This window comes from Leptonychotes weddellii, chromosome 1 (assembly GCF_054177405.1).
Source record: "Leptonychotes weddellii isolate Sample4059 chromosome 1, ASM5417740v2, whole genome shotgun sequence".
NCBI classification, from domain to species: Eukaryota; Metazoa; Chordata; class Mammalia; order Carnivora; family Phocidae; genus Leptonychotes; species Leptonychotes weddellii.
In genome coordinates this window covers 38,542,380-38,565,330 of record NC_138369.1, presented here as the reverse complement: position 1 = coordinate 38,565,330, position 22,951 = coordinate 38,542,380, and the positions used below count along the sequence as shown (strand labels likewise).

General features: G+C 41.6%; 1 protein-coding gene across 1 annotated transcript in view; it reads right to left on the bottom strand.

The window, feature by feature from the left end:
* Positions 1–232: 232 nt before the first annotated feature.
* The window catches only part of LOC102734275 (contactin-4), an 805,863-nt gene continuing 783,144 nt past the window's right edge, over positions 233–22,951 (bottom strand). The window contains exons 14-22 of the mRNA XM_081805865.1: positions 19,560–19,718; positions 16,476–16,625; positions 14,641–14,711; positions 13,350–13,584; positions 12,753–12,865; positions 12,008–12,194; positions 11,464–11,576; positions 6,120–6,288; positions 233–2,881 (exon numbers count right to left, since the gene is read on the bottom strand). Of these exons, the coding sequence (XP_081661991.1) occupies positions 2,781–2,881; positions 6,120–6,288; positions 11,464–11,576; positions 12,008–12,194; positions 12,753–12,865; positions 13,350–13,584; positions 14,641–14,711; positions 16,476–16,625; positions 19,560–19,718 (1,298 nt within the window). The 3' untranslated portion in view covers positions 233–2,780. The remainder of the gene's footprint in view (positions 2,882–6,119; positions 6,289–11,463; positions 11,577–12,007; positions 12,195–12,752; positions 12,866–13,349; positions 13,585–14,640; positions 14,712–16,475; positions 16,626–19,559; positions 19,719–22,951) is intronic.

Below are 22,951 nucleotides of genomic sequence, written 5' to 3'. Positions count from 1 at the left end.
CCATGCACTTTCTAAAATACCTTCAGCTCAATTAGACTCAGCTAATCCAGGTCTTCATTTATCAGATGATGGAACAGAGAGATACAAAGGACTTTTTCAAAGCACAAAGTTTGAAGCCAGGCCTTCTAATGCTTTCCAGCACCTAACAAAAACAGTGACACAGTCTTCTCTGGTTGGGTCCACTGTGGCACACAGGCAGGCAACTGATGCAAAATGCTACTTCAAAGACCCCTTCAATGAATTAATCAATGATTATTTATTGCAAGGCACTGTGCTAGGCACTATGGAGAGTACATGGAAGATAAGACCAAAGTCCCTGCCCTCAAGGAGCTTACAATCTAGTTGGGAAGACAAGGCATAAGTACAAGGAAAATTAAGTAACAATACAGGAGTTAAGTTAAAATGCAAGATAACAGTACAAGAGATTTCCAAAAGTAGTACCTGATTAATTACTAAATGAGTGGTATCGACAGGGCTTGCAGCTAATTCAGAGGAAGGACATCCTAAAGGGCTGAAGTGTGGGAAGACTTCACAGAGAGCTGGAGCTGGGTCGGGAATTGGGTGAGAAAGAAGAGTGGGGCGGGCATGTCAGGAAGGGTCAGCTTTATGATCAAAAGGCACAGAGGTGAGACCAAAAGCAAGCAATGTTTAGGGGCCAGTGAGGGCTCAGTGTAGCTGGGTACAAAGTTACGTTATTAGATTAAGAAGGGCCTTAAACGATCAAGTTTAGATTTTATCCTTTTAGCAACGGGGTGGAGGAAACCCTAAAACAACAGATATCCCTAGGTTAAACATACAAAAGACTTAGCTAATCAAGAGGAAATATTAAAGTTTGATCTTCAGGATATTTATTTGTGGATTTCGACCCTCTGTGCTTCCAAAGAGGATTTGAAATGGTGTCTCCAGGGTTGTCAACTGCAAAGGAATGGCTCTGGGTCATCTAGGTTTTGATCATGGCCAGAGACTTTTGAGTCCCTCTATCGTCTCAAATTATAACGAGCACAAGGGTGAGCTAACAAATTCCCTGACAGGCAGGCAGGAAAAATGCTCCCAAAAGACAAGTATCTTTACAAATGACAGAATATTTATTAACAATACCTTTAAAAAAAGATTACATATGCTAGATCACTGGTAAATATCATTTACACTGGGGTTGGGAACTACCTGGGGTGTCATTTTTTTTCATTCATTTTATTGTTTTGTTGATTTTTTTGCATGTGTGATTTTAAGTTCTGTTTTATTTTAACAAAGAAGTAACCATATCAAACTAAGAGAGGAACACAGCTTGAAATACTGACAATATTTTTTCTGGTCACCGCCCTAGTTTTTACACAAGTGGAATCCTGATTATGACTTTATTGGATAAATATGGCTAGAAGGTTGAAAAGTTAACTTATGTTATTTGTAAGCAAAAATAATGAATTACAGGCAAATTTGATCTGTCTGAGAAAGAAGAAAAGGTGGCAGAGTGTTTACATGTGAAAATCTTTATAGAAAATTTCATTGCCTTTTATATGCACTGTTCCACAAGTGTCAGCTTACAAAACCTCCCCCATTATAACAAATAGTTCTTTTCAAAAGAATATTTTTTTGATATTGTCATTTTCCAATGTGTGATTTTAAGACTTAGAAGGTAAAGCTTATAAAGCAACTAAGCTACCTACTGCAAAACAGGATAATCATCAAGATAACATACAGTTATACTAAAGATCTTTTATCGTGTCATGAAAAAATTCTTTGCAGCAACTATTTGCTGAAATAGGAGAAATTTCCCAAATTCCATACATGATTTTAATTCAAAAGAAGGGCTCTATTATTAAAGACATACACATATATAAAGAAATAATGACTCCATCAACAGAGAATTACCTTTTTAAAAAACGTACATTCAAGACAGATACATTTAAAGATAGTAAAATTATCTTTTATCCTTTGAAAGACTTGGTTGACTATAGTCACTTTTGGCCTATGTTACTACTGGATATGTAACTTCAAATTTAATGTCTAAGATAATGCTACTACAAAGACAATGCTAACTTAGTTGAGTGAAAAGAAAGTCTTACTGTACAATGCTAAATTCAGGGATGGGAATATTGCACAAGGTACCTCTTGGGCAGTTAGTTTAGGTTTTGAATTTGCAGCCATTCCTGAAACCATCTTGAGTTGTATTGAACAACAAAATTCACAACAGGGTGGGAAAATATATTGTACATGTCAAAAGGACTTGATTCAATGCATTAACCATCCAAAGAGTCATTTACATACAGTAGCCTTGAGTTACAGACCAAATCTTCAGCTCTTCTGTCACTGAATCCTTGTAAAACGTACAAGTAATGTGTAATTTATTTACCAAGATGAGTTTCAAACTCTTTCTCTAAAGGAAATATTCTGAAATAATAATTGTATGATTGTGTTGCCCATAGCATTTTACAGCAGAGGAAAAAAATTAATATCTACATTTCATGTTAACTTTAAAAAATTCTATAAAACACTAAATATATAATAAAAAATATGCATATAAGGACATATGTAAACTGCTTTGGTAACATCATATTACAGATGTCTTCAGTGCATTGCAGAGTTTCCAAGGAAACTTCAGACAAAGCTAGATTTGCTTTGAGGAAGTACTGTATAATGCCATTCCTAAAGAAGCAAAAAACATTTTTTTTCCAGTAATAAGATGTACTTGAACAACAATATTACTTAGTACTGGGTGTCTTCAAAACAACTAGCTAAATGTTGCTTATATTATAAACAGCAAGTCCTTTAGATAACTTTTGTCATAAACTGGACCTAGCTGTGAGGGAAATCATGATTGTGCTGATGGCTGACAGCGTACATGCATTTGAAGTGGAAGGTCCAGCTCCTCTTGCATAGGCATCTGAAAAGAGAGAATAAATTCGCTCAGTATCGCTTCAGCCTGGCTACAGAGGAAAGCAAGGCCACGGGTTTTTAGGCAACAGCAGAACCAGCCAGATCCCACCAGAAAGAGCAATTTCCTAATAACTTTTTTTTTTAAGATTTTATTATTTGAGAGAGAGAGAATGAGAGACAGAGAGCACGAGAGGGAAGAGGGCAGAGGGAGAAGCAGACCCCCTGCTGAGCAGGGAGCCCGATGTGGGACTCGATCCCGGGACTCCAGGATCATGACCTGAGCCGAAGGCAGTCGCTTAACTGACTGAGCCACCCAGGCACCCTTTTTTTTTTTAAGATTTTATTTATTTATTTGAGAGAGAGAATGAGAGAGAGAGAGCATGAGAGAGGGGAGGGTCAGAGGGAGAAGCAGACCCCCCGCCGAGCAGGGAGCCTGATGTGGGACTCGATCCCTGGACTCCAGGATCGTGACCTGAGCCGAAGGCAGTCGCTTAACCAACTGAGCCACCCAGGTGCCCTTTTTTTTTTTTTTAAGATTTTATTTATTTATTTGAGAGAGAGAGAATGAGAGAGAGCACATGAGAGGGAGGAGGGTCAGAGGGAGAAGCAGACCCCCTGCTGAGCAGGGAGCCTGATGTGGGACTCGATCCCGGGACTCCAGGATCATGACCTGAGCCGAAGGCAGTCGCTTAACCAACTGAGCCACCCAGGCGCCCCCTAATGACTTTTTAATATCAGTTCTATGACTACCGAGCCAGGAACCTAAGAGTAGGTTATGGGACGTCTCTGGACCTCCGTTGATGCATCTGCAAAATGAGGATTCTACATCTAATTTGAGAAGAAACTTCAATATTACTAATAGCTACTAATAAGTATTATATCGATGATGCAGCAAAATATAAGTTGCTGTTCCCTTTTTAACTCTACCTTTGTGTTGGGCATAGAGCCACGGGACACTTGATTCTTACAAAAACTGTAAGCACATCTGGTATTGTTATTACATTATTAAACAGATGAGGAAATTAGGGCCCAGAGAAGTAAGATAACTTGTCTAAGATCAACCAGTTAGTAAATAGCTGAATTGGGATTCAAACCCATGTCTGCCTAAATATGTCCCTTTTCCCCCAACAAAATAATCTCAATATTTTTAAATAAAACCTTTTCTTAGAGGTCTTACATTTTTCATAGTAACAGATTACCAACTGTCGTTTGAGGTTTCTCCAAGATTTTAAGATCTCTGACCAACAAAATGGGCAATCTTTTGAGGGAGAGAACATGGTTTTTTTTTCACAATTACATGCTTATCATTTAATATCAATTAATTATACCAATATAATTGCTTAAGATTTGTTTTTATAATGAATTAAACCAAGAATCACCAATCTAAAAAAAACCAAACAATCCTTACAATGATAAGAAAGTATGAAGTCAGATTTCAACAGAGTGAGATAAATTAACCCCCAAACAAACCCCAATCTTGTGTTTTTGTGGCTTGGTGATTACTTCCACATCTCTGGTTTCTTTCAACAGAATTTAGAGCCCTTGCCTTAGTGAAGTATAGAATCCAATTCTCCCCAGTTTTTTAAAAGACAAAAACTCTGGGGCACCTGGGAGGCTCAGTCAGTCAAGCAACGGACTCTTGATTTCAGCTCAGATCATGATCTCAGGGTTGTGAGATGGAGCCCTGAGCCCCGTGTTAAATTCTGCAGTGGGCGTGGAGCCTGCTTAAGATTCTCTCTCTACCACATCAAAAACTAATGATGTAATGTATGGTGATTAAAATAACAATAAAAAATAAAAAAAAAAGATTCTCTCTACTTCTGCTTCTGCCCTCCCCTACCTCTAAAAAAATAAATAAATAAAAGACAAAAATGCCTTCAGTGTTTGTGTGAAAAAAAAGGTACAGTAAATATAAACTCCACCTGGAAATTGGCAAATTACCCCTGAGCTGGGAGCATGGCTTGCTGCAGCCTCTGTCCCCAGGAGGTCTTGTTCTATTTGTCAATGTTAGCAAATTCTTACTCAGGGAGAGGGTGAAATGACCAATGAACATTTCCTTTTCTGGTCAGAAGCATCCACATTTTACAGATGCAGTTTAAAATTGCTTAGTGGATGCTTTACTATAACTTGATATCAGCAAGACATACTAGACCCTTTCCTCATCTGAAAAATAATGTGATGGACACTAAGCAGAGTGTCTGAAACTCAGGATGGTGTGCCCATGATTTAAAATATCATGTCTTCACTGATGGCTTGAAAATTTCTATCTCCAGCCCCTTATCTTGAGACAGTTAAACGCAAAGGCCAATGAAAATCTACACTTAAGTATCTGGCTGCAATCTTTTTTTTTTTTTTTTTTTTATTGTGGTAAAATACATGTAACATAAAAGTTACTATTTTAACTACTTGAAAGTGTAGGATTCAGTGGCATGAGGTATACTCCAACGTTGTTCAACCAGCACCACTATCTAGTCCAGAATTTTTTCATCACCCGAAATGGAAACCCAGTACCCATTATGCTGCAATTCATACCACTGGCCAGACACTACCAGTCACTAATCTGATTTCTGTCTCTACGGATTTGCCTTTTCTGTTTTTTTTTTTTTTTTTTAAATAAATGAAACCATGTAATAAAAAATAATACTCTGCTGAGATAGTTGCAAACATAGTATTTCAAAAACAAGATTGAATATATTTGCTCAAAAAAGAATATTCTCACACTGTTGTCTTTGTAAATAAAGATCATCTTGACTATATATAGACATGTGTATTTAATAACATGTTACATACACACATTCAAAATTAATAGTGTCAAGTTCAAAATATTTTCAGCCACAGACATAGAGTTACATTGTTTTGCTAAAGACAAATCGCTACAGCATTTTAAAGAACGCTTTGTTTTCTTCTGACTTGAGTCATGCTTTTAACTTTCTGAGCTATAATTTTACAGTTACTGTAGATGCAAACCACACATGTCCACATGGGAAAACCTGTGTGACAGATCTGGGGCTGCTTTAATCTGATTTTTGATTGGCAACTGATTAAATCAGTCAAAACTAGTCATATTGTTTTTTATTGAAGCTGCCCGTGATGAGCGAACATCAGTTGTCTGATGAAAGGGAACAGTACTGCCCATTTTTGTAGAAGCCTTTCTTTGTGGGCTTCACTTTGTCTAAACCTGGACTCACTGGGAAGACTTAGGAGATCCAGCAGGTAGGGGGAGGGGAGGAAAAAGACACTCTTACTTGATATCTTTGGAATTCGAATTTGTTCACTGCTGCTGCCGTCTCCTCCATCACTGAATGGCTTAATTTCTATTATATAATCTTCATCAAAAGGCAAAGAAAGCTCCACTGATGTTTTATTTGTCTCAATGACAGATGTGCTGCTTTGTCTGTTCCATCTGTACAAGACCTGCCAATACAGAAAGAACAGGTGTCACCTGCTGTCCTCATAAAGACCCCAAAGATGGAGCATTCATCTGGGCACCAGCAAAATGTGGGGACGCTGAGGCTGTCAGGCTGCCCACACACACTGGGGAGACTCATTTATAGTAAGGGGCACATCCGCACCCACTGTTTCCTTATGAGGACACTGCAGCATGGGGACAGGGGTAACAGCAGTCAACCAATGCGCCATGTGGCCTCACATAACCTCTGGAAGGCACAGGTAACACACCTGGAAGACAAATTCCTCTTGGAGGGCATACAGAGCTCAGTTACACATGAGGGGCTTTGGCATCAGAATCAACTTGGCCACTGTGGGACTATAGTCCTCTTTACAACCTGAGCTTCATTTTCCTCATCTGTGGATGAGGAAACGATGACACCCACCTTTCTGGGGTGCTTTCAAGAGTGCATAAGGATTGTGTATAAGTGAAGGACTTGGCTCAAAGGAAGCATGTTTACGACAGCTTAAAGGGAATGAGAGATAAACAAACATCGTTGGCAAAGGTGAGAAGCACAAGGCAGGCATCATACATTATTATTATTGTATGAATAATCTGGAGATTATTCATACAATATGAATGAATCCTCTGGAGAAAGCACATTTCAGCCCAGGGAGATGATCTCCGAAAGGCAAGGCAAGGGCAGAAACCCCCTTTTCTCCCCCTGGCGACCCCTTTCTGAGCTACGTAGAAAATAGGGGATATTCTGTGGTGATCACTGTCACTCCAGAATTGTCTATAGCTTCAATAGTCCCACTCGTGTTTCCCTTCTTGGCCTCCCCTGGATGGGAGTCTGGGTTGGTGGATCATTTGATGAGGTTCCCAACTAGGTCTCCTGAAAACACATCCCCCTGCCAGGAATTGCCTACTCTGATTGCCACCAACTCCAACCAGAAACAAAATCTAAAAGCCTGGACAAGCGCATCTTCCCTTTTGGATACAACAACTGTGATGATAACTGTCCCACAAACACTTTCTGATGTTGACTGTGACCTAGGCACCTTAATGATATCGTCATGTTGAACTGTCACAACAATTGGTCAACACAAGCATTATTATTCCTTGCCACAGATCAGAAAACAGAAGCTGGATGAGGTCACAGAGCTGGTAAGTGGCAAGGTGAGAACTCCTAAACCCCTACTCCTGAATCATGATCCTCCAATACTGCCAGTTTCTCCTGGTAGTGAGAAACAGAGGGGTGGGTGATCAGTGTTCTCTGTCCTGGCTGTGTGGCAGGAGAACATGGGGAACGTGTAAAAAAAAATACTGACACCCTAGCCCAGTGCTTCTCAAGGCGGGTGGAGCGTTGTGGGGCTGGAGGGGCAATTTTGCTCCTCTCCCAGGGCGGGGGGGCATTTGGCAATGTCTGCAAACATTTTTGGTTGTCACAACAGGTGCTACTGTTTACTGGGTGGGGGGCCAGGGATGCTGCAAAACATCCTACAATGCAGAGGACATTCCCTTCACTGAGAGTTCTCCAGCCCAAACTGGCCAAAGTGAAGAGGCTCAGAAAGCCTGCTATGGCCCCACTCCAGAGTTAGACTCCACGGAGGTGAGGCTGAGGCTGCGATACTTAAAAAAAGAGTTGACGTGATATTAATGTGGCTGGAAATCCTGGATTAGATCAAGGATCTAACCTGTGTATCAGAATTGCCTGAAGGGCTTGTTCAAACACAGATCACTGGACCCCACCCTGGAGTTTCTGACTTAGTGGGTCTGAGGTTGCACCTGAAAATCTCCATTTTTAACAAGTTCTCAGATAATGCCATGGCCTCTGGTCCAGGAACAGCACTTTGAGACCCTTAAGATTAGCTCACATTTCAAAATTCTGATCTGCTGAAGTTAGAGACATAAGGCCACTCCACTATTGCAATAAAAACCAAACACACATAAAATTCAAAAAATTCCCTTAAAATGGTATAGATCCCATTTGTTCCCTGGCATTTCATCACCTTAATTTATATCTCTCTAATACAAGGTGGAAAACACAATTTCCTTAAGGTGGAAAGATTCATAAGCACCCCCCTTCCTTCTCCGGAGCATCAGTTGTATCCAGCTCGGCGTCCCCTTGTTAATGATCAGGCTCAAATAAATCCTCAGGCACATTCAGGAGTGTCAAAGCGTCTCATCACGGCCCTTCAGGAACATGGGCTGGCTGATGGGATGCAAGGGCACATCTGGCTTTGAGGAATAAATTGCTTCTTTGATTTACCTCTGGTCCTTGCCAAAGCACAGAGAATTTAACCAGTTTCAAATATAAATCCAAAAGAAACATTTCCAGGAAAAAACAGCCCTGTTATCAGCACGGCTTATCAGTCTTGTAATATTAGGGACTGCATTGGAACCTAAATAAAAGCCTGTAAAACCTTTATTTACACCAAACACTCGGTTCAGCTGACTGATTTGAAGGCTGTGCTTGCATTTCATATAATCCAGGGTGGAAGACAGGGGGGAAAGAGTGGATTCATGGGAGTAATGATAACAGTAGCAAACATGATTCAATGCTTACTTTGTGTTTGAACATCGTATGTTCTTTTTTTTTTTAATGAAAAGAGAAGTTTAATTTTTGTTCTTACCACATTAGACAGTGTCAGCAACCTGAAATTACTTCAGTTGTAGTCCATTTTTCAATGTCTGGGTGAAACATCAAAGTGGAGATTTGTCCTAAGTTATCAAAGATGACAAGTTTTGCCTTGGGAATCAGTAAGAGTTGCTGAAATGGAGCCATTGGATCTCTGATTTTCTCACCAGATGTAGATCAATATATGAAGTGTCCAGACCATCAGTACCCAAAAAGAAAGTGAAGTCACAGCCTCCCAAAGGTGTGATTTCCTTGGACTTCAGTGACCCTTTGGGGATGGTCCTTAGTGCACAGTTCTGTGCTTCTGTTCTTACAGAACAGCTATGGTCCCTGGATATTTTAAATCACTGAGACATTCCCGTCATCAAGGTTAACAATAGGGCTCTCAGCTACTTTCCCTCAAACTGCACTTTCTCTGCTCCTTGTCCTTCATTGGATGTCCTTGTATACTACAACAAACAACATTTAGGTGTGTATGTTCTATGGCTGTTCCCACTCTTTGGCTACAACCATCACAGTGATCTGGCTTTCGAGACCACCACACCAGGGAGAAAGATGAGGCAGTGATTGGTAGCAGAGCACCTAATTTGTGTTATTTTGACCTGTGCTTCGATTCAAAACACTATCTATAGAACCTGGCAGGGAACCTCTCCCCACTTCACCGACACAGACATAGACTCGGCTCCTGGAGATGTCCTCCTCACAAGCAACGAGCGCTCTGTCACCACCTTCTACCATGTTATGGGATGCCTGGGCTCTTTGACCCTGGGGAGCTGCATTGTGGCTTTGGAGGAATCTGCCTGACATCTTCAATGAGGCCAGTGAACACTATTTGTTCTAAGTACTAAGACCATCACCTCTTGAGTTAGGCACTCTTACCATTCTGATTTCAAAGATGAGGACGCTGAGACGTGAAGATATTATGCAATTTGCCCAGAGTACCATGAACAGTAAAGGGTATATTTAACATTCAAACCCAGGCAGTCTGGGTCAACAGCCTATATTCTTAACTCAGCCTAGTTTGGCCACCATCTGTGTGGGAAAATTGTTTCCCCTCTCCGGTGTCTGTCTTCACGAATGCAAAACAAGGAGGTTAGATGGTAGAAAACAGATAGCCCATGGGTCACATCTGGCCTGCATATTTTAACTGTTTGGCTCTTGTAGTGTTTATTTTATTTTGAGTTAGATGTCAACACTTAAAACTGTCCAAAAAGTTATACATGAAAAGAATGTTGGGTTTTGCTGAAAAAACTGGAAGATATGTCCACACTGTTGGGCAACAATATGCAAGAGCTCAGAAGCCATGGCTCCTTCTGGACAATGAGAAAATCTCTAATTCATCACAGTCTCCCATGCTTCCTGTTGTTTCACATTGGCATGTGCCCACCTCAGGACCTTTGCACATGCCATTCACTGTGCTTGGAACATCTTTTTCCCAGAAAGCTGTCTATCTTTCTTCCTTTTTCATGGCCCAACTGATATGTCTGAGCAAAAGTTCAGAGAACTATGAAGATACTAGAAAATTTCTCCTTTAATAAAAGAGAAAATGCAGTCCCAAGAGGTTAAGTGATTTACTTGTCAGTCACATAGTCAATAGAGGACCAATATGTGGGTCTCCTATTTCTTTATGCTATATGCTAGAAGACCCTGGGCTCTTAAAAAAGGACCCAGTAAAAGATCTGGAGATTAGTTTTTCAGGAATGTTTCTCTGTTGGTCCAATACAAATCACCGTGCCATGTAAATGAAAGAAAAGGAATCCATGACAGGGAGCGTTTTCCCGAATCTCTCTCTAATCATAATACCCAAGGTTCTACCACCAACTACACCAACTCCTAATTCCAGCTCTGGTTTTATCAACTACTTTCCCATGCTCTTTAACTAGTTCCTGACCAGTTAAACTAGTTAAACCGCCTATCTATTAAGCTCAACATCTGTGTGCAAAAATGCCACAAAACAGAGCCTACAGACTGCTTTTGTTTGGCCTGCATTGCACTGTCTCGAATGTTGCTTAAAAGTAAAACAAAAGCAAGATAATACCAACTGCTTTTAATTGTGGCACCAAGGCTGTTCACATTTTCTTTTCTAGCTCTTTAAAGTCAGGTTAACACTCTGGGAATAGGCCAGTGAATCTTCTACAAATTCCTTGCTTCCTTTTCTCTATATAAATCTTTCTAACTCTAGGAACATGAACAAAAATGTTTAACCATTCATGATAGTGTTGATTAAAAAAAAAGACAATCAGGAAAAGCACAAAACAAAGCTGACAGGAGAGATGTTACACGTGTGGGTCTTCATGAGTTTTTGAAGACACAACCACAGGGTCTTCAACCATTTCTGATTGACTGTCTGATTCTAAAGTTTAGGCAATTTTCTACAGTTGGCTTGTTGCCATGGACCATTTATAAAACTCAGAGCAAATCACTCTGGGGACAGAGATGCCTAGAGGGGCTGTGGGACATCATCAGGGAAAGTGAGAACATAGTTCATATGATTTCCTGAGAAGAGACTGTTCTTATTAACATCAGGATTAGGGGCCTCTGCAAAAAAGAAATTACCCACTTTGTATCCTTTTACTTCCGACTCATTATCTAGGGCCTTCACTTGATCCCAATTCAGGATAATTTTGGAGTCCGATGAATTCCATATGATGTTTCCGGGGGGTTGACTTGGTGCTATAAAAAAATTAAGATATACGAAGTCACAGATTATTAAGTCTCAATGGATTCTGAGGAATATCTCCTTACTAGAATTCAAGAGTGGAGGCAATTTAATGGGCTATTGCACTAATATGTGTCTTCAAGGTCCCTAAAATCTGACGAGATACAGCATTGCAAATGGAAAAAGATTCAGTTGGTCGCCTAACATTTATATCTAAAAGAAGTAGCCCTTCCCAGTGAGGAAAAAAACATTTATCTTTCTGTCCTCTGGAGCAATGAATTTTGCATGGTATTCGGAAAGGTTTAGTTAAAATGCTAAGGTAAATTTGAATCCACATAATGATACCAATTAGTATGCAAATGATCATTGGGAGGTGGGGATGGGGAATGAACTGGGGATATGTCTGATGAATCCCTAAAATATTTCTGAGCAAAGATGTTCTTACGTGGCTTTCTGGTTGTCACATTGACCGTTGCACTGGACGGGCCTGTCCCCGCAGTATTATATGCCTTGACAGCTAAATGATACAGCGCACTGCCTTTCAAATTGGTGATTTTTGTTGATGTCTGATTTCCAATTGTTCGTATTTTTCTAGCATTTTCTTCCTTGTCATCATGTCTCCAGTATTTAACCTGAGAAAATAAAGGGAAGACCTTGGAAATACCTTTTGGGGATATTTCCAATGCCATCAGCTGATTTTTTAAAAAAATGCAGATTCTTATGATGGAATTAATTTTTTATACCAACTCATAAGCAGAACTTTCAGAGCCAAGGGCTTGGTATGCTCTGAGAATTTATCTGCAATAGGAAGGGCCCCTGTTTTTGTTCTTAGCTTCATAGCGAGATGGAAAATGGGCACAACCATTGTTGGCTATTTCTCACTTGTCCCCCATATTTATTTTGAGCCCAAGTGATACTGCATGTGTCAAAAGTCAAAGCTCATTTCGCCAACCCTCTTATAAATGCTTAGACCCACAAGTATTTTGGAAAAGATTTCTCAAGTATACCAGAGAAAGGGTAATCTCATAGCGGAATGTTAATGCTTCAACTAATGTCTACTAGAAGAGATTGTTCTCTGAAACAAATTCCTCTAAATGGGAATCTGAGTCTTTTTCTCAATAGAAAGTGTCTTGAAGGTGTCAGTGAAGGGTAGATCTTTCCCAGACCCAATGTACATATCTCTTGCTTACCTCATAGCCTTGTATCCGTCCTCTATTCTTCTCCATGGGGGAGGCCCAGAAAACTTCAATGTCTGTGGCAGACAGACTTCTGGCGAAGATGCTGGCTGGTGGTTTGGTGGGTTCTACAGATAAGTGTGGAAAAAGTAATTACTCTATCAGCCTCATCAGGATAGGCTTCTAGATACTGGCATTATAAAGAATAAATAACTCATGGCTGTATAACAGCCCTTAGTGATTATGACCCTAACCATCATTTCATAGAGGAGCCATGATTAATAGCTGGAAGGGAGTGGTGCTTTAGATGGTAAAGACAAAGCCTTTGGCTTCTAAATTTGGGGGTAGGCGGAAGGGAAGTAACCCAGGACTCCTTAAATTTAAGCATCAAGTTTTCATAGCTAGCAATTCCTTTAACACATATCCTTCTTAATTAGCATTTGCCACAGGTGAGAGTCCTTGTCATTGGATTATGAAAATAAGAGCATAAGAATGAAGGAAAGCCAACTGACTTGACTAAGATCCAGGAGAGCTGGCGGACAGCTCAGTCCTAAAATCAACACCATCTCAGAAGTGAACAAATATCACATATAGAGGCAGCATAAATCATACCTTCTTCTGCAGAATATACTACTGTGGTGGGACTGAAAGGGCCTTCTCCCTTATTGTTGAAGACGCCCACTTTAACCTCAAAGGGAGAGAAGGGGCGCACGCTCTCGTTCTTGAACACGTATCTGGAGGCATCGGCTGATGCCAGCACTGTCAACATCCAGATCATTTTGCCATAGGGCCGGAAGGCCACCACATAGCCAAAGCCTCTGCCATTCTGCAATTCCTCGGGGACCGTCTGGGAAAGAAGGGAGGTAGTCTTCAGAAAGCACAGCAGTTCGATTCAAACGCTAAAGTTGTTTTATTTCACCCTACCTTCCAACATTCTTATATACCTTCTTGCCCACCTATCTTACTTTGGATTTTGTCAAGAGACTTAGGTGTGGGGCTTGCCATCAGCCTACCTTAGCTGTGGATGAGGTGTTGAAGTAGGGTTAAACCAAAAAAACAAACCCCAGTGAGAACCTGCAGAGGAGAGCCGAGCTTCTTGATGGGGGAGACCTAGCTCTGAAGTTCTTAGAAATGACTAGGAAGTTCAGTGGATAGTTGATCTAGGATCCAACAATGCAACATGTTCCGTCCAATATGAATCTTCCTCCAGTGCCAAACAGACAAAAGATCTCATTGAAGATCTCATCTTGGCTCAGGCAAGATCTTCCCCCTCAGAACTGAGGAGTTGAGCTGGAGGGGGTGAGTAATTTCTTTTACTGCTGGGGCTTTAGTCAAATGAAAGATTTTAACTTTGGGGACTATTGTCTAGAATCTTTCAAAAACATTAAGAACCCTTTATAAAACTCCAATCTCCTCTCTCAAAATCAATTTTTAATAAATTGGTAACTAACCTGCCTCCAAGTTGTTTTAAAAATACCTCATAGAAGAGGGCTCGCTCCAGAAGCAAAGCCAATTGCCAGGAAATTGTGCTGGTACACCAAATCTTTTGCTGGCAGAGGTTTTAAATCAAGTGGCTATGCATCAATTCAGGAAGGAAGGAAAACTGGTTTTCTTTGAACCAGCCTTCACGGATATATATACGTATATATTTTTTCTTGTGTTGTCTTCCATTTCATGATTGTTTTTTCTGTGATGAATCCAATTAAAACTTAATTCAACAATTGATGGGCAAGCACCATCTTTTCCTGCTGCCCATCAGCTAGGTGAGAGGGAGTGTTTGCACGCCACTGAATTTTAGCTCTTAAAAACACAGGAGATGACTTCTCAGAGTTGTTCAACACAGAGGAAAAAAATAAAATAGCCTAGACTACCATACGTTCCTTTTGTTCCATGATTCATTTACCTCCCAGGTTATAACCAGTTCAGATTTGCTGCCTCCACCACCACTGACGTTAGCTGGGGTGACTTCGGGGACTGTGCAGGAAACAAAAAACAAGTCATGTCAGGTGGTAAAAGCAAATGAGGGGCAGCAAGGTCGCCTGGCTGAAGTGACTCACTTTATTATTTTTTTTATTTTTTATTTTTTAAAGATTTTATTTATTTATTTGAGAGAGAGAGAATGAGAGAGAGCACATGAGAGGGGGGAGCGTGAGAGGGAGAAGCAGACTCCCTGCCGAGCAGGGAGCCCGATGCGGGACTCGATCCCGGGACTCCAGGATCATGACCTGAGCCGAAGGCAGTCGCTTAACCAACTGAGCCACCCAGGCGCCCATGAAGTGACTCACTTTAAACAAATATGCTGATAAACATATCTTTGTCTTTTGAGATCAGAAGCAGTGTGGCCAAGCGGCCCAAAGCATCAGCTTAAAGAAGTGAAACGTACCAAGGAAACTGCTATTAGTTACCTGTTTCCCATTCAACAAGGTACACAAGGTATGTGACAAGTCTGACCAAATGAGTTCAGCTCCATCCCTAGAGGCCGAGCTTCAGTGGTTTGAAAGGACTGAGGTTCTGGTTCTAATGCTTGGAGAGATGTTTATTAACTATGCGGTAGTACATAAAAGACAGACAATACACACTCAGCCCATGCAGAGCTTACAATCTCTTTGGAGGTAGAGAGCACATGCAGAACAATTACAGAGGCATGTTGACAATAAACAACAATACGGTGCAGACAGATTGAAGTGCAGTGGTGATCTGAAGTAGCAGGCTGCTCAGGGTAGGGTTGGGATAATGGCTTCTCGGAGGCCTTCCTCCGAGTTTTGAGCTGGGTGCTGAAGGAGGTGGTGGACATAGGTTGACCCCTGGCTCACTGTGCTTAACCTCTTTCATCCCCAGTTTTCTCTGTAAAACAGGGGAAATTATGCTCTGTAAAAGAGGGGAAATTAGCAGTCTCAGGACTGCTGAGAGTAATCAATTCAATGACAGTTTTGGCGGGGGAAAAGAGAGCATAGGGATTGGCTAGTTATCATCATATAAACAAAAGACTCCAGACAGAATTTAAAAATTGGTGACTGGGTGTGTTCCCTCGGTGAAAGCCAATGAAATACATCTAGATGGATTTCTGTCCAAAGAGTGCAAATCAGAATTCCCATTTGCTTAGAAACCTTTAACAAACATTTGGCCTTATCACAGTTGGGGACTCGCAAAGACCCACACGCAGGCCTCCTACTTCTCAAGAGAGAAGGAAATGTACAACTGAGGCAGATGCACATTATTCTCACCCTGTGCTCATTCAGGCTGTGAACACAGAGGGTCATACTAAATTGCTGACTGGGCTTGTAAGAATTGGCAGGATGTTCTGAATCTTAGCTTCTGGGAATGGTTGATACTCTGAGAAAATTTTACTGAATATTTCTGAAGAACTTATTCTTTGCAACTAGTGATTTCTGTGTGTTAATTTCATTTGAAATGTGGGTGTGTATTAAAAAAATAATTCCTCGTTGAAGAATCTTGGTGACAAGTGAGCCAATGAAGAAAGAGTTGGCGTTCCAAAGAACTAAGCACGGGGTGTCTCTCCCTGTACAAGGAGACCCAGTGAAAAGTGAGAACTTAACTCTTGACTGAAACTCAGTAAGCTGAGCATCTACTGGCCTGATTTCTGATCATTATAATCATTCAAGAGAAGGGGGTGCTAAAACAGAGCTTCATTAGGGCTGAAGAGCAGGAAGAATTCAAAGCCTTTCCCTAAGAGATCATAGCCACTGGCACCGACTTTGTGTCCTGGCTGCTACTCACGAGCCTCTTCCGTCCTGCGCTTCTCCGAGGGCCGGCTGGGCTCCCCGATCCCAATCACATTGGCGGCAACGGTGCGGAATTCATACTCGACCCAAGGGTTCAAACCCACGACAGTCGCTGTGAATGTCTTCCCATCAATAAGTTCTGGGACTGAAAGACATCGAAAGGTGGGGATGTTTTACAGGATTCCACGTTAAGCAGATAGGAGCTTCCATCCATCATCATCACCATTACTGTGTGCAGGGCATTGTAGTTGGTCTGAGACGAGTTGTACAACAGCTGTTACAGGGAAGTAATCCCAGAATTCTCTTTTGCTAAACTAACAAGTTCAAATCAGATGCCAGCAGATGACATTACGGTCTTTAAGGCCCCAAAGCACTTGACTGTAATCGTTATTACTATCACCTAATACATTTTTCAGCATTTACTGCACAGTATTGGGCACACTGTTTACTTCTTACAACTGTTCTATGAGTAAAGTAAAATTACTGTCTTCATTTTTATAGATGAGGAAAATGTGCCTTATAAAGATTAAGTTACTGACACAAGATTGCACTGGATTTGCACCTTCGACTGCGTGGTCCAAGCTCTATAACTTACTATAATAATGAAATTAACAATATTACAAATCTATAATACCACTGACAGGAACTGTGCTAACATGTCTCAAGAAAGAATCTGTAAACATAAAAGAAAAGGCCATGAAAAACACAAAAAAGGGAGTCAGAGAGGTAGAATTTGACAGTATTCACCCAGCAGTATTTGGAGAAGGGCTCCTTCCCAAGAGGACATGGCCTACTGTTTGATGTCATAAACCAACAAGCTATGGACATTGTCTCCATGCTCAAGGCCCCAAAGCGCTTGAGTAATCATTATTACTATCACCTAATACGTTTTTCAGCATTTACTGCACAGTATTGGACACACTGTTTACTTTTTACAACTATTCTATGAGTAAAGTAAAATTACTGTCTTCAATTTATAGATTTTTGAGTTCTAAATGGGTTGTCATAAAGATTTCCCATGTAAGGGGTGCCCGGCTGGCTCAGTCAGTACAGCATGCAACTCTTGATCTTGGGGTTGTGAGTGCAAGCCCCACATTGGGTGTAGAGCTTACTAAAAAATAAAATAAAATAAAATAGGCCGCCTGGGTGGCTCAGTCGGTTAAGCGTCTGCCTTCGGCTCAGGTCATGATCCCAGGGTCCTGGGATCGAGTCCCGCATCGGGCTCCCTGCTCAGCCAGGAGCCTGCTTCTCCCTCTCCCACTCCCCCTGCTTGTGTTCCCTCTCTCGCTGTCTCTCTCTGTCAAATAAATAAATAAAATCTTAAAAAAATAAAATAAAATAAAATAAAATAAAATAAAATAATAAAATAATTAGATTTCCCATGTGGCCCAGAAGACTCAAAGGAAGGTCTCCTGTGACAAAACTGAGGTCATCATACTGGTGACTAGGATTCAGTGGCTGCCAGCCTCCTTAGGACACACTAACACAGTCCTAGCCTCCAAAGGTAAGGAGTGTGGGCTTTGGAGTTAGACCATCTGGATTCTAAACTTGAACCCACACTTAGTAGCCCGATGACCTTGCGTAAGTCTCTTAACCTTTCCATGCCTTGGTTTCCCTACCATACAATGAGGCTAATAACAATATCTATTCACAACACTGTTGAGAAAATCCAAAAAAAAAAAAAGCACCTAGCAGAGCATATAGCACATTGCAAGGGCTCAGTAATTTCTAGTGTTTTTTTTTTTTTTTTAACCATTATTATTATCAGCGGTAGCATCTTCATCCTCTTCCTTTTCTTCATTATATTTCTGTAGTACTTCCTGTTCTTAAAAATGTTTCACAATTGTTTCTCTTTTGGGTCATAAACAATTCTTATCATGCCCATATCATTATCATGCCCAGAAGAGGAAGATGCAGTCGTATAGAGATCTGCTGAGTAGCTGAGTCAGGGCTAGCACGATCCCCTAACTTCCAGATTTTTTCTATCTTTCCTTCCTAAGCACTCCTCTGACTCAGAAGAAAGTCAGAGATTGAGCTGGAAACACAGAAACCCATTTCTGAGGTTGGATAAGCTGATGTGAAAAAAAATGAGGTTGTTAAAATCAATATGATTCATCTGAATTGCACAAAACTAGGCCTATCACTCCATGCATTTCTACCTCAAAACATCAAGACCACACAGCCAACCCTTGGGGACTAGAGGAGTGTGTACCTTGCTTGCAATAACTACTTGTTTGTCCATTCTTCCTCAAATGAAACCTAGATAAAATAACAAGCGTCAATTTGGAGGGGCAGGGATGGTATGGCCAACTCACATAGTTTTTTTTTTTTAAGATTTTATTTATTTATTTGACAGAGAGAGAGAGAGCAAGAGCAGGAACACAAGCAGGGGGAGTGGGAGAGGGAGAAGCAGGCTTCCTGCCGAGCAGGGAGCCTGATGTGGGACTCGATCCCAGGACCCTGGGATCATGACTTGAGCCGAAGGCAGACGCTTAACGACTGAGCCACCCAGGCGCCCCTCACATAGTTTTTAATATAAGAAAATATCATGCCTCTTCATGTCCAAATTTAGCCAACTAAAAAAAAAATAGATAGCAAGTCAAGAGGCTCTAGGCAGTCCTTAGTTACTGGTTTCTTGAGAGCTGTATATAAACTTTACAGAGACTATGTAGACTGGCATAATCCACTGCTTCTCAAAGTGTATCATCAGTAGTACACAGATAATTTTAGGTAATATGCAGATTGATGCATTTTATTTTTACAACTAATATATTTTAATATGTATGTTAAGAAAAAATATAACCAACATACAGACCTAGCATTTCATAGACATTATTGCTTAGGACAAGTTCAAAAGCAAACAAACGTGAGTTGATATATGAGTTGATATAAAGAAAAATATTAAATAAATGATAGTACCATTGACTGAGGTTTAGGAAATACTGCCATAATGTCTCATTCATAGCTGTGTCTGAATAAGAACCTAGATGGCCCTTGGCTTCTGCCACGGTGCTTTGTCTGTTATGCTGAGTTTTAGAAGCCTCTGTGAGACACCAGCACCAGGCATCCAATATGGTACCTGTATTGACTGCTTGCCAGCCCACGGAGAACGGAGTCCTGGCTTGAATGACATACATGGTGATGGGGCTGTGGTTGTCAGGTCCAGATCTCCAGGAGAGCTGAGCGGTGGTATCTGTAATTTCATCTATGGTCACAGCCTCTGGGGGTCCCGGGGGACCTGTGAAAGAGCAAGGCCCTCAGAAGTGGAGCAGTGCATTCCACATGTCCAAGCAAGTGATTGTATAAAATTGAATGCAATGCTGATCCATTCAACCATTTATTCACCCGCTTACAGATTCATCACTTGTCAATTCCTTTTTGAATGCCTATTGGGTGCCCAACATTCTTCTAGGTTCTGAAACTGCAGAGATGAACAAGACACAGACCCTTCTTTCTAGGGGCTCACTATATAATCAGAAAAAAATAATAGGTAAACAAAGAATCAAAATAGAATACTGGTTTCAAATGCTAGGAGAGAATAGTGGGATGCCACAAAAGCTCAAATTCATTAATTCATCTATCATATATTTACAGGTTTCTGGTATGGGTCAGGCAGTGTTATCTGTGGATAGAGTAGTGATAAATGAAGATGACAGTCTTTTGGAAATGGTCATTTCTAGCACTGAGAATGTGGATTTGAGCAGAACTGGCTTTGGAACTTTGATGGTCACAATGCTGCTCCATACATTCCCACTGCACTGTAATTAGTGACCCCACCCTTGCCCCACGTCATATGCAAACACACACTTCTATGCAAGGGAACCCCTGTGAAAATGGCCAGTGCTCAAGAGTCACAAGATTGTGGCTTCCTCAGTAAAACTTCAGAACCGGGCTGGAGTCTAAAGACCCTCATTTGCAGTTTCTGAAAGTCATACCTGTATTTTTCCATTTATCTTCCTGATGTTCACTGTTTCTGCCCATGTATTTAAACCACAGAAATGAGAGGAAATCAGTTTTAAATGAAGGCTTGGAAATCATAAATACACAGAGGATGGAAATCAGTAGGCAAACAAACACAAAGTATCAACCCAAGCAAAGCTCCAGAGGTGTCTTAGATTCCAACAGGAAAATCTCTTACCAGGCAGTTAAATGTATTTGTAGCAAGATACAACTGACCACCTCGGGAGGGAAGGTGATTGTGAGGGAGACATGATAATCCTCATGTCCCAGAGAGAGGAATAAGGAGATATTCCTGGGAGGGCTTTGCTCAGCCCCATATAGCGGTCAAGTGAAGTGCCATGCACTGCTGGGCCATGTCACCGGGCAGGGAAGAAAGACATCTAGCAGAGTGGTGAAAAGTTAAATGTAATTTCCTGAAGTAAGACTTTGTTCTGAGATTCACTCCTGTACCCTTCATAGGATGCCCTAAATTTCTCTTTCCTTTTTTAAAAATCATTTTTATAGACCCACAGGTGAAACTAAATTTATCTTCTCCCTCCTACTCCTGAATGAAAGGTCTGGAAATCTGTACACTGAAACTGATTAATTTTCCATGGTGACATTTCAGCATGCCAGTCTAATGCCACCTGGATAGAGCTGTGGCAAACTTTGGTCTTTGCAACCCTGATTAACCAGATAAAGTCCAGAAGACTACATCAACGTCTTTTTTCTTACTAGCTTTCTCATCCTAGATTCCCACCCCCAATCCCCATTTTAATGGATGCTCTTTTTTGATGGCCTTTAAAATCAAAGTACTATAAGTAGAAAAGTGTTCCCCTCCAAACTCCTCAAGGAACTAAATTGATAGAAATTATCTGAGCCCGCTGTGGGCAGCCGAGTAAAGGAAAATGAAGGGGTGGTATGAATTTGGCCACTGGCGGTAAAATGGTACTTTCATAACTTTGTTTGCTCTGTATGCTCCTGCCAATGACCACAGCAGTGTGTAGATAGGACCTCACAGAACGTTTGCCAACTTTGTGTTGGGGAAGTTGGGTCCCTCTTTCAAAATGAGAAAATGAGCCAATGTTTATCCTCTGAACAAAATGTTCACATGGTTAGGGGCTCACAGATGTTTTGGTCAAGGCAACAGAAGAGGGAACGCTGGTGTGAGACCATGCCTCAGCTTCTCTGCTAGTGAAGAAGGGCCTTTCTACCTGCCCATAGCAGGCTGTACACTAAATAAAGTAGGAATCAGAGAATCAAGGGGGCTGGAGCCAAGACTCAAAGCTTTACCAGTTTCAGATACAAAAATCTCTTACAGGGCAGTGAAATGCATTTCTGCATCCTCTCTGTAATATGCAGAAAAAGCTGCAAGGGCAGAGCTAGAGGAAATAAAACGAAATATTATGGTTTAAAATGACATATTAATTTATTGGCTTTATTAACTGATTAGACCAGATTTTCTTTTAGACTGAGTTTGCAAATTCCTCTTGCTATTTAATGTTATTTTCTGTGAAATGAAGTATACAATATCATTTAAGAACTTCAGGTATTACTGATTTAAATATTTATTAGTCTAATTTATTGGTGTTTAAACTGCTGATCTGAACATTATCCTAATTAAATAGAGGATAAATTTTCGGCAACAGAGTTCTTTTGTCCCCAGGGGGAGAGCAGACCAGCACTCATGTATTTTAAAATGGAAATAGGGGGGAGGGGAAAGATGGCAGAGGAGTAGGGGACCCTATTTCAACTGGTCCCCGGAATTGAGCTGGATATCTACCAGACCACTCTGAGCACCCACGAAACTAGCCTGAGATGTAAGAAGATCTGGATCTCTACAAACAGAATATCGCAGGCGGTTGGTTTTGAGGTATGAAATGGAGAGCCATGATCCTGCAGGCAGATATTGGAGGATAAACGGCGGTGGGAGGGTGCCTGGCTGTGGGGATCCTACACCACCGGTGAGTAACAGCCTCGCGCTGCGGACGGGCACAGACTTGCAGACCGGTAGCGTCAGGAAAGGACTTTAGGGCAGCCCCCGGGGTGGAAAACCAGACCAGCAGGGTCACCTGCACGCGAACCGCAGCGCCCCGCACCCCCCCCCCCCCCGACAGAAACCAAAGAGAACCAAAGAGACGGTCGTGTGCACGCAAACTGCAGCCTCCGAGACCGAAACCGGTGCGCCGGAGTCCCGCCGGTGAACTGCAACCCCCGGGGTGGAAACCCCAAGCAGCAAAGTCGCGCGCACGCGAACTGCAGTCCCCGGGACAGAACCCCAAGTGGCGGAGTCGCGAGCGAACTGGGAGCGGCTGGCGGTTATAGAAGCACAAAGGGCAGAGACGTGCCCCAACCTGGAGGCAGGACTGGGAGCGCTGTGGAGGGGCGCACAACCCAGGACGCTGCAGTTTATAGCAGCACGGACAGAAACGGAGACAGTGTGGCCTGGAGAGCTCACTGAAGAACAGACTGAGGTCTCTCTGCTCTGAGGCAGAGGGTTGGAAACGGTCTCTTCTGCTCTGACTCGCGGAA